This window comes from Prosopis cineraria, unplaced genomic scaffold (assembly GCF_029017545.1).
Source record: "Prosopis cineraria cultivar Desert tree isolate PC_DT_omini unplaced genomic scaffold, ASM2901754v1 PC11, whole genome shotgun sequence".
Lineage (NCBI taxonomy): Eukaryota > Viridiplantae > Streptophyta > Magnoliopsida > Fabales > Fabaceae > Prosopis > Prosopis cineraria.
The window spans coordinates 43,704,456-43,717,226 of record NW_026555342.1 but is presented as its reverse complement, the minus strand read 5'-3'; the positions used below and the strand labels follow the sequence as shown (position 1 = coordinate 43,717,226).

Here is a 12,771-nt window from a genome sequence, read left to right as displayed (position 1 = left end):
TAAAAATATATGGCATTTTGAAGTCTTTTTTATTTTTTATTTTTGTTTTTGCTCCTGTGTCAGTTAGTCTGCGCTGAGTAATTATACAAAGAAAATTATGAGTATTAGTTGGGATCGAGGGGGGGGGGGAGACCTTTAGATAATTTGGAAAAATTTGATTTCAAGGTGAAATCAGAGCTTACAAATTATTTATAATGAAAAATCCAAGTTTAGAAATGAATATGGTACAAGTTTCAGTATGAATTTGGTATGTTATATTGTGTTGGTTATTGGCAGTGGTATAAGTGACAACCACAAGCCACATGTTTCTGGGAGGTGCTTAATCATCCAAATCGATCAATATACCACTTGGAATTTAGATCCGATAAGTGCCTTAATTAAGTTGCACTCATTCAATGACTGTCTTATGTAGTATGATAAATTAATTGTGATTATAAAGAATTGTCACCAAATCTCAAATTTTTTGAGGTGATTGTATATATGTAAAAAGTACTTTGATTGCAAAGAATTGTTTTGAACTTTTGAAGAGAAATATATCTTATTAGTTTTTAAGTATTGATATTATTCAATAACTTTATTTGAGATACTCATTGAATGAGTAGATTTAGGCCACTCACCATATTTGAGACTGAAAAATGTAAAAACAAAGGAGGGTAAAATTATAAAATGTCTTGGTTAAACTTCAATTAACAATCAATGTTCTCCATATTTAACGGTGGGACAAAAATATTTTATTTTTAAAACTTTTGAAACAAAAAAGTTTCAAAAAAAATTATAATGTTAGGTGCGCTTGAAAAAAAATTTCAAGATATTTTTATTATAAGACTCCTTTTTTTTTTTTTAATGAAAAGAGTCCTCCTTCACCTCAATATATAGGAAATTATTGGTTATTGATGCATGCGTTTAAAGTGAAGGGGAATCTAATTTATACACTTTTAACAAAGCCATTATTGCATTGATTTTCAGGCGGAAACACCTTGCTTTTCATATTGATCCGGTTATCCCATCACATGTGAGCGGAAAGGACTCTAATATATGTATACCAGCGCACAATCGATAAAATTAAGAAAAAAAAAATTCATATATGAATTCCTATTGAAAATATTAGAAAAAATGATCTCAATAGTTTAAAACAGAAGGAAATTTTACTCCTCTTAAAAAATAGTTTAAAAAAATGCTTAACTTATTAATAAAAGCTGCCTAGCTCTCCTCAAAGAAAAGTATAGGATCAAAAATGCAATTTAATCCTTAATTATAAGCTTGATAATAAGTTTAGTGTTAATGTTTGCAAGGTTGAGAAAATGGTGGAGAAGAAAGAACGACAAAAGAAAGCTCAAGGACAAAAGAAAAATCAAGTAACTGGATTCAAAGAATTCAGAAAAGAATTTTAATTTAATATGGGCAAAGTAAAAAATTTCTTTGATTTGTTTTTTTAATAAATTTAATAAAATTTAAAATTTTTCTTGTTATAAATAAAACATGCTGAAAAAATGACATTACCGGAGGGAATATTATTATAATGCAAACAAGAAGACAAGCCCCCACCATAATAATCAAGAAGAGTATTGAAACCAACCCATCCATTCAAATTGTTGTCGGCATGAACTTTCTCAGAACTTGCCGAAGTTAAATGTTATAAATAAATTGTATTTTTATCAACTACAAGCCAAACGCCAAAGATACAATTAGCATTTAAAAAAAATGTAAAGGCCATACAAAATACTCAACTACAATCAATTTTGAATTTGAAGATATATTTAAATTTAAATTTATAACATTAATTAAAAATTTATAATAGTCAATTATAAGTCACAAGTCAATTACTTATAATTTTTTTACTTTCAATATATAGATAAATCATTTAAAAATTGATAAAATATATTTAGAATTATTTGCAATGTTAGTTGGGAATTTATAAGAGTCAGTTATGAAAACCAATTATTTATGATTTTTTATTATCATTTAAAAAATTAACAAGAAAATACTTAAAAATCTTTATAGTATATATTTATAAAAATCCATTGTGATTTAAGCCCATCAATAAAAAATAATTTATTATAATTAAAAATTATAGTGAGATTTTAATAGTTTAAAATTTATTATTGTCATTGATGTTCTTGTCCATCCTATAATTGTCATTTTAACTTTTTTCTCATGTTGGGCATTCCAACTTCATTGCCCTACGTAGCATTCAGACATCCTATTCAACATACGCATTCAAATTATTAAAAAAAGAGACAACACACCAATATGATAAAACGACACATAAAGCAGAGCAGGGAGGCCAAAATATTAAAATAAAATTGTCAAAAGTGAATTATCAATATCAAATATAAAAATAATTAAATGAAATCATATTATATATACATATATATAAATTATGAACAAGTGTAACACACTTTCAATTTTTGTGTAAAAAGTAAAAACACAAGCCCCCCGTGTTAGCTAAACTACAAATAATTATGATTTTGAGAGCTATTAGAGGCAAGAGAGAGAAACTAAAGAATGATTGAAAAATATCATATCTATTATTGAGATGAAGGTTACATTATATACACAAAGAAAATAGAAAATATAATAATGACTAATAACTATATAATAATATCAAATAATATCTCTTAATAATAATTGAGATATATACACAATAATAATAAAAGATATCTGGAGAATATTTTAGATAACATCCCCTCTCAAACTTAAGATGGCTTGACAGAAAGCAACTTGAATTTGTCTACTAGAAACTGAAAGCAGGCTGGATGAAAAGACTTTGTAAATAAGTCCACCGGCTGATACTTGGTTCGAATTGGAACAAGTCGGATGGTGCCCCGAACAACATGCTGTCGAGTAAAGTGACAATCAATCTCAATGTGTTTGGTCCGCTCATGAAACACATCATTGTGAGCAATCTTAATTGCAGCTTAACTATCACAATAAATGTCTGTGGAGGAGCTCTAAGATACTCCCAACTCATCAAGTAACCAACGAAGCTAAAGTACCTTAGCAGTAGTGTCTGCTAGTGCATGATATTCTAATTCAACACTAGAGTAAGAGGTTAATGTCTACTTCTTACTTCTCCAAGAGATAAGGGAATGACCGATGAAGATACAGAAACCTGTCGTAGACCGTCAATCGTCATGATCACCACCCTAATCGACATCAAAGTAAGCTCGCAATGCAAGAGAGGAGCTAGCAGAGAAGTAAAGCCCATGATAAAGAGTACCTTTGATATACCAAATGATCTGAAGAACTATTGCATAATGAGTTGTGCGAGGCTCAGACATAAACTGGCTAACAACATGAATTGCATAAGTAATATCAGGTTGCGTGACGGCAAGATAGATGAGGCTCCCAACCAATTGGCGGTAACGGGTGGGATTGTCCAACAAGGTACCATCAGTAGAAGTATAGTGAACATTTAGTTCAATAGGAGTAGTTTCAACCTCCTTATCAGAAAGGTGAGCTTGGGATATCAAATCGATAGCATACTTGACTTGAGAGACAGATATACCATCACTCTCATGGTGGACCTCGATTCCAAAAAAATAGTTCAATCCATCAAGATCCTTCATATCAAATTGCTGGCCCAAATATGTCTTGAGCTCATAAACTCCTGTATCATCACTATTTGTGATAATCATGTCATCAACATACAGTAGTAACAAAATAATACCATGAGCAGTAGAGCGAATAAAAAGAGCCGAGTCGTGAGGATTACAAGAAAAATTCAATTGATTCATAGTGTTACTAAACTTAGTAAACCATGCACGTGGAGCCTGCTTGAGCCCATATAGAGCTCAACGGAGACAACAAACCTTGTCTTTTGGATGTTGATACCTAGGTGGAGGCTTCATATACACTTCTTCTAAATCTCCATTTCATTTTTAACATCCATCTAGTGAAGGCAGTTAACAGTAGCAATGGCTAGAAGGCTGCGAACAGAAGTCATATAAACTACAGGTGTAAAAGTTTCCTCATAGTTAACACCATACTCCTGAGTGAATCCTTGGGTCACCAAGCAGGCCTTACGTTGCTACAAAGAGCCATCAAAATGAGTCTTGTTCTTGTAGACCTATCAGCACCCAACCAAAGTTTTACCAGGAGGAAGATCAATAAGATCTCAAGTATGCATTTTTCTCTAGGGCTTGCAATTCATTATCTATAGCTTGCTGCCAAAGGGGATCACAAGAGGCTTCCTTAAAGGATTTGGGTTCTTGGAATTAGAGAATGATAGAAAAACAATGGTAATAATTAAGGTTAGAGGGAGGATTTCTTACATGATTAGGTCAAGAGTCTGTGGACGATATGAGCTTAGTAGGCGTGACTTGTGCTAGAGGAGCAATAGGTGTGACAGTAGACATATCTGGAGTGGGCGCAGCGTCGGTCATGGAAACGAGCTCAATAGAAGAATCTGTACTCAAGTCATTGGGAAAAAGATCAGTAGAAATATCTGTAAAAATAGGAGGTGAAGAAGATGAGAACGACAAGAGATTAGTTTGAGATGAAAACTTGATATTTTCCCAAAAGACAACATGCCGAGAAATACGAATGTGGTGAGAGAAAGGATCTCAACAACGATAACCCTTATGCTTAGAAACATAACTAAGTAAACAACAAACATGAGAATGAGCTTGAAGTTTGTTTGTCTCATGAGACGGAAGAAGAACAAAATAGGCACAAGCAAAGATTTTCAAAGACTATAATCAGGAGGATAACCATAGAGATGCTCAAAAGGAGAAATGTTATCGATAATAGGAGATGGGAGTCGATTGATGAAAAGACAAAGGTTAAGGCTGCTTCACCCCAAAACCATTCAGGACAAGAAGAGGAAATGAGCAATGCTCTAATAGAATCAAGAATATGATGGTGTTTATGCTCAGCGCAACCATTTTGTTGAGAAGTATAAGGACAAGAATATTGAGAATAGTACCTTGAGAATCAAGAAAGGTGAGTAATTTAGAGTCACGATATTCCAAACCATTATCCCGATGAAAAATTTTAATGACTTTAGAATACTGAGTGTGAACCATAGTAGCAAATTTGATATCAAATTCAAGTAATTCAGATAGATGTTTCATCATATAAATCTAGGTAAAACGAGAAAAATCATCAATAAAAATCACAAAAGATCGGGATCCTCCCATAAAGGGAGTAGGTGTAGGGCCCCAAACATCAAAATGAATCAAATCAAATGGAGAAGTAGCAATAGAATCATTTTTATGAAAAGACAAAGCGGGTTGTTTGACAATTTGACAAGAAGCTCATTGTAAAGAATGACAATGAACATGACCTAAAAGACCACTAAAAATTAAAGGACGTAATTTACTCAAAGAAGGGTAAGCAAGATGATAATGCCATAGGTCGAGAGAAGAATTAGGAGAAGAGGATGTGGAGGCAACACACAATGTGGGAACAATGATCTCAGGTAGGTGTATTGAAATGAGCTCAAACATGCAACCAACTTTGCGCCCGATACCGACAACCTGTCCTGTTTGAGAATCCATCACAACACAACCATGTTTATTAAATAACACATCATAACCCATATCAACAAGTTGTCCAATAGAAAGAAGGTTAAAGTTAATGGTAGGAATAAAATATGTATCATAAATGGATAAGGAAGGCAAGGAGACAGTACCAATATGACTAACAGGCATTTGAGAATTATCAGCAGTGTGTATAGGATAGGCAATAGAGTTAGGTATCATAGAGGAGAAATTTTTCTTGACGTGTCATATGATTGCAACAAGCAAAGTCAAAATACCAAGTGGATTTATCGGTGAGAGTAGATAAGGCAGCAAATAGGCTAGAGAAACCGAAGATGAATGTGCGCAACAAAGTTTCAAGTTCAATCGGAGAGGATCCTAAAGTAGGTTGAGCAAGATCACATTTTTCTAACCAAAGATGATAATTACAACCATTCAAACTAACTAATACAGATTGAGCAACATCTGAATTTTTCATTTTTTAAGGGAAAAAAAGGCTTATAAAAGAGAATGAAGGATTAAAAACATCTAAACCAAAGACTGTAGTACAAATGGCATGGTGCTCACACCAGGAAACTAGTCAACGGTCTGACCGTTCATAATGACGTGTTGGATGTTCTTTACTTGCTGACCAAATTTTAGCACGATCCAATGGTTAACGCATATGAAAATGTCGATTTACCGAAGCTGCCTGTGGATATGCGAAAATAAATTTAAGGTAGATCTAAACTCGTGACGAAAGATGGCAACACTGATGTAAAGGAAAGCTAACGCTCTTCAAAACCTGACTTATCATGGAAAAAAATATTATATGACTCTTGTACCATGAGAGCTATTAGAGACAAGAGAGAGAAACTAGAGAAGGATTGAAAATATCGTATTTATTTTTTTTTTTTTGACTGAATGTTGTATTTATTATTAAGATGAAGGTTACATTATATACACAAAAAAATAAAAAATACAATAATGACTAATAACTATATAATAATATCAAATAATATCTCTTAATAATAATTGAGATATATACACAATAATAATAAAAGATATTTGGAAAATATTTTAGATAACAGATTTAAGAGAATTAGATTTAATATATCTATATATATTCAATTTCATAAAAAGTAATTGAATGATCAATTAATTTTATATACAGAAACATTATTTTCTTTTATAAGTAAGGCTAACCATCGATTTAAATAAAATTGATCGAAATTATGTAGCGATGTTTTAGACAAATAATGGCAAATTTTTTGTATAATTTGTAAGTAATATAAATTACTGTAATTTTTCTATGGTTGGGGCTTCCAATTTAATTGTGAAAAATAAAACATAAGAGTGGAACTAATCCCACTCCCACAGGATATAGTCAAACATTTATCTACGCCAACCTCAAACATTACTCATTGTATTTCTATATTCTCCTTCTCAATTTCGATCTTCAGTACTTGTTCAATTTGGTGCATCCAATGAAACATGGCTGACTTCATTACTCCAGTCTTTGAGATCCTAACTCGTTTTTGTGATTATTGCGCCAAACGAGTAGAATCAATACACAAGCTTGGAGAGGAGATCAACTCTTTGAGAATTGCTTCAAATCAACTCAATAGCATGTACCTTGATATCAAATTTGAGGCTGTCGTTGATAATGGCAATACGCTCAAGTTTCTCACACCAAGCAATGGAATAAAAAAAAAAAAAACGACTACATGTTATTGGAACTTAGTTTTGTTGGTCAATTATTAAAACGTTTTTATTTTTGTCTTTGAAAAAATTCATCCCTCAACCACTGGAATCACTACTGAAGTTGGAAGTCAAAGTAATTTATCAAAATAGCCAAAACATTCAACAACTTTTGTCTTAATATTATTTGACAATTTTGATATTTTATTTTAGGCTCTTTATTTTTCTACAAAAAGAGCACATCAGCTGCAAAACGTTCCAGATTTGCTCAAGAATACCAAGAGATTTTACACAAATAACCTCGTACTACCTCCGTATCTAATATTAAGATAATCCAATGATAGTTAAGTTTAGTAGAAAAGGCTAGTACTTCACAATATAACAAATTAAAGTTTAAATCTTTGCTAGGAGAAGCGCCTATATTTAGTATTTGATAGTGTCTTAAACAGGATTGCTTTCGATATGAGGATACTTGAGTAAGAAAAGAAAATTATAAAACAATTTTGGAGATAATTTGATGTCTCAAAATATAAGACAATTTGATAAAAATAAAGTTTTAGTAAATGTACTTTTTCAATATTAACCTTCCCTCCTCATTATTGTCTCTCTATTTATCGCATCATTTAGAGTTATATTTAACTAAATATATTTTTGAAAGCTTATATTTTAAAAAAATGACAATAAAATCTCCTCGAATTATATAAATAATAATCTAATCCCTTAAATGCTATAATTCCACTGAAATTTATAAGGACTTTTATGTCAATAAATTTTAAAGTGAAAAGACCATTTTACTCTTATTAAAATAACAAACCTGAATCACAACTTTTGCTTAAGAAATAACAAATTTTGTTCTGTGAATCGTAAAAATTGAACAAGAAATTATGACTTGTCAAGTGTAATTTTTGTCTCAAAATAAAAAGCCTAATCACACTTTTTTTAAAGAATAATACCTTTATTTAAAGAATTACAAGAATTGAATAATAAATCACAACTTGTTAATAATGGTAAAATAATTTTTTCAATTTAAAATTTATTGACTCAGAAGTCCCTAAGAATTTCAGTGGAATTATGACATTTTGAGAGACTAGATTGTCATTTATATATATCTGGGGGATTTTATTGTCATTTTCCCTTATATTTTTGCTCAAAAAATAAATTTATAAAATATATTTAATGCACTTTATTGAAATGCATAATTTTATCTAAATTTGTCTTATAAATTAAGACAAAGAAAAGTAATATTTTGTTGAGTCTAAAATTTTAAGAGATTTTACAAAATTAAATTTCACAATTTATTTTTTGTATACATATATGACAGGAGTAAATATACAAATATAGAAAACAAGAAGTACATGATGCTATATTGCAGGCGTTTCAGCACCACCATGCATGGAATGAAATCTGCAGGAGACCATACATCACTCAATCAGATCTAAGTATATAGAGATATTATTTTCTCTTTTTCATAAGGCCATCCATCTTTACTTAAAACTAATATAAAATAGATAGCACTGTTTTAGACCATTGACCGTAAAACTTTTTTATTAGTTTTACTGTAAGTTGGATGAGACAGCAATTTACATTTTTTTGACAATAAATTTACTGTAAATTTTCCAAGGTTGGGTCATCATCCAATTTAATTGTCCTTTATACTCTATTTGTATAGAGAGAAAACATGAAAAGAAAGAAAATATAGAAAAAAATGGAAGAGAAAATAAATTTTATCTTGTTTAGATGAGGAGAGAGAATTGAGAGGAAAAAAATAGGAAAGAAAATAGGATGTAAGGTCCATTACATTTTCTCCCCAAGTTTTTTCTTCATACATGAAGGGATTTTGGGAAGAAATTTGTTATTCCCTCCCTACCTTTTTCTCTCCTTTTTCCCCCCCATTTTCACTCGCTCCTTTTCATGCAATTTGTTCTTCTCTTCACAGTACACTACCTCTAATTACACACTCCTTCTTTGATTCAAATTAGTTATCTCCCCATGTAACTGGCAAGTTCCAAGAAATGTACTTTTAATGTTTTTTTGATCATTCAAGGGAAAAAAAAACAAAATCTAGACAACAAACAAAGCACAATATACTTGAAAAAAAAATAATTAACTAATCCTAGCGGCATTTAACATGGCTATGGCTTCTATAGCAGTGAAGATCTGTAAATCACTAAATCCATACTTTGATCAATCAGTAAGTGACTCATCTCACAGTATAAATAGCCGCGACATTTACATAGAAATGTTTTTTATTTTGATAATACTATGGTGGACTAGTGGTGGGCAAAAGTAAAGTTTATAATTTTTTTATTTTATGCTGTTATATTTAATTTTAATAACTTATCCACTTTTAATTTTTTAAATAAAAAATAACATATTTTTGCTAAATTATCTTATTTGATTTTAACATATAATAAAATGAAAATAAATTTTTTTAATAAATAATTTTATTTTAAATTATGTTGATGAAATTAATTTTAATATAATTTTTTCCTTCCATTTACTTTTATAAATATGACACATAATATAATTTTGATATAATGGTATTATAGTCAATGTAATATTTACTTTTTTTATATTTTCTTCTGTTCATTCAAACATAAGAAGATATACTATTTTCTTTTTAATTTTTTCTCCATATTTTCTTTTCTCTTATTTTTTTATTCTTAACTTTTTCTCCAATCTAAATGTTACAACTGCTCTATACCAAATTCTTTACCCTTTTAATTCTAATATTCAAATAAAGACAAGAAGACCAGGCCCTACCTTAATAAATATGAAGAGTGTTCAAGCCAACCCATCCATTAGAAATTATTGTGTTGTTGCTTTGTTGGCATGAACTTTCTCCGAATACCTTTATAGGTTAAATCATGAAAAATTGGCCAAAAAAATAAATAAACCATGCAAACAAATACTAAAGCTGGCGCCAACTGATGGTTAAACATTGATTTACGCCAATTTGAAACATTATTCACCATTACATCTTTATCTTCTTCTCAATTTCGATCTTCACTTCAATTTTTTCGATTTATTAGAATAAATATTTATAACAATTATAAAAATGTTAATAAATTTGATTTGTTCATCTCCAATCTGGTTTGTATTTAATTTAAAGGATTAAAATTTTTATAAATTAACTATACAGATTTACTCTAAATAATTCATCTTTAACATTTTTAACTTGTTATTTTTTAAAAAAATATCTTTTTTGAAAGTGTCAATCAGGAGATATTTACAAAAATAAAAATTCTGAATATTCAATGTATAAAAATTATAAAAATTTTAATTTTAAATTAGACCGTCCAGGTTAAATTTCTTATCAAGATTGATAATAAATAAACTTTAATTTAATTAGCATGAATACACTATCTTTCCTGCAGCTGGAGCTAAGGCTTGACCCCTCACGTAGCGACGAAATCTCATGATATAATAGATAACAATTAACACTTGGCCGTGGTGGAGATGTTGTTTTAAATCTTAGGCACAAACATGGTTATACTTTCCCCAAAAAACAAAAAATGTAATCGTCTCACGAAGAAAACTTAAAGAAACTATCTTTGATACCTCTACATGTTTTTTTAATCTCATTTTACTATTTAATATTTGATTGAGGGAATATTACGAAACGACTGCGTAGAATACTCTCAGTCAACTACAAAAGAATTTTGAAATATCATAAATGAAAAAACTATATTATGGAAACTTAGTTTTGTCAGTTAATTTTTAAAGGTTAAAATGCATAAAACTACTCTAAATTTTGAGACAGTTGCATATAACTCTCATCACCTTTAAAAGTTTAAAATTAACCACATTAAACTTTAATTTTTTTCAAAACCTCCGATTGTTAATTATGTTATTTTTTTATGAGGATTAAAATATCATTCAACTAAAAAATCTTATTAAACAAAAATATTATATTGTATAAATATTTATAATAAATTTTTTATATTTTTTAGATAGTTGAGGCATTGATAATAAAAAAATATTATTATAACTGTATAAAATTTTAAATTTTATCTAATGTTTAAATATTTAAATTTTAGAATTTAAAATATTTTAAATATTTTAGCCATGTACATTACATTAATCTAATATGAAAAATAAATAAAAATTTATCTTTTAAAACAATAAAATCATGCACTATTGATAACAAAAAAACATGAATAAAACTAATGTAAACATAAATATTTAAAATTTTATACAATTAATAAAATTTTTTTTAGTATCAATACCTCAACTATCCAAAAAATATAAGAAATTTATTGTAAATAGTTACACAGTAAAATATTTTTATTTAATAAAATTTTTTAGTTGAATGACATTTTAACCCTCATGAAAAAATAATATAATTAATGATAGGGGGTTTTGAAAAATAAAATTAAAGATTAAAGGTGTTAATTTTAAACTTTAAAAGTTGAAGGGGTTATATATAACTGTCTTAAAATTTAAGAGGGTTGAATGCATTTTAGCCATTTCTAAAATGTCTTTTATTTATCTTTAAAAAAAAATTCTCTCCACAGCCACCGGAGTCACCATTGAAGCTGGAAGTCAAAGTAATTTAAGTAATTTATCAAACTAGTTAAACTATTCAACACTTTTTATCTTACTATTTTTTGAGTATTTTGATATTTTATTTCAGGCTTTTCTGGACAAAAAGACATATTCGAGCATATCAATTACATAACGTCCCAGATTCGCTTAAGAATACCAAGAGATTTTATAGAAATAATCTTGTACTTTCAGCGTCCCAAATTATAAAATAATTTTAGAAGTAATTTGGTATCCCAAAATATAATATATAATTTGTCAAAAATAAGGTTTCATTCAATATAATCTTTCAACATTATCCTTCACTTAGCTTCACTCCTCATTATTCTCTCTGTAATCATTTAAGATTATATTAAATGAAAGGTATTTTAAAAATTTATATTTTTTTGATAAAATAAAGTTGTATAATGTATTTAATAAACTTTATTAATATGTGTAATTTTGTCTTATGAAGCAGAGGAAATAATATCCTGTAGAGTCTAAAATTTTAACAGATTTAAAAAAAATAAATTCCACAAATTCATTTTCATTCAATCAAATCTAAGTATATAGAAATATTATTTTCTTCAGCAAAAAAAAAAAAAGAAATAGTATTTTTTTCCTTGGAAGGCTACCCATCAACTTATTTTAAATTAATAAAAAATAGATAGCACTGTTTTTAGACCATTGATCTTAAAACTTTCTATGCAATTTATTTTTTTTAAAAAAAAATTACGTACTGTAAATTTTTTATGGTTGGGTTATCATTCAATTTAATTTTCCTTAAATGTCACAAGGACTTCCTACCAATTTATTGTCATTTTAATTATATTCAAATAAAAACAAGAACACGAGACCCCACCATAATAAATATGAGGAGTATTGAAACCAATCCATCCATTAGAAATTATTGGTGCTTTTGAAATGACTCTCAACCTGTAGTCTGTAGAGGTTAGATGATGAAAACAAATACTAAAACTACCAGTCTAACACCAACTGATAGTCAAACGTGCATTGACCTATGCCAACTTGAAGCATTATTCACCATTACATCTTTATCTTCTCCTTCTCAGTTTCGTTCGTT

At 29.0% G+C, this 12,771-nt stretch overlaps 1 protein-coding gene across 1 annotated transcript; it reads right to left on the bottom strand.

Moving 5' to 3' along the window:
* Positions 1–3,146: 3,146 nt before the first annotated feature.
* Positions 3,147–5,027, bottom strand: LOC129286531 (uncharacterized mitochondrial protein AtMg00810-like). Its single transcript, XM_054922480.1, has 4 exons — positions 4,928–5,027; positions 4,323–4,447; positions 3,911–4,030; positions 3,147–3,773 (listed from the first exon to the last, which is right to left on the bottom strand). Exons 1-4 carry the CDS (start codon positions 5,025–5,027, stop codon positions 3,147–3,149), a joined length of 972 nt encoding a protein of 323 aa, XP_054778455.1.
* Between the last annotated feature and the right edge of the window lie 7,744 nt (positions 5,028–12,771).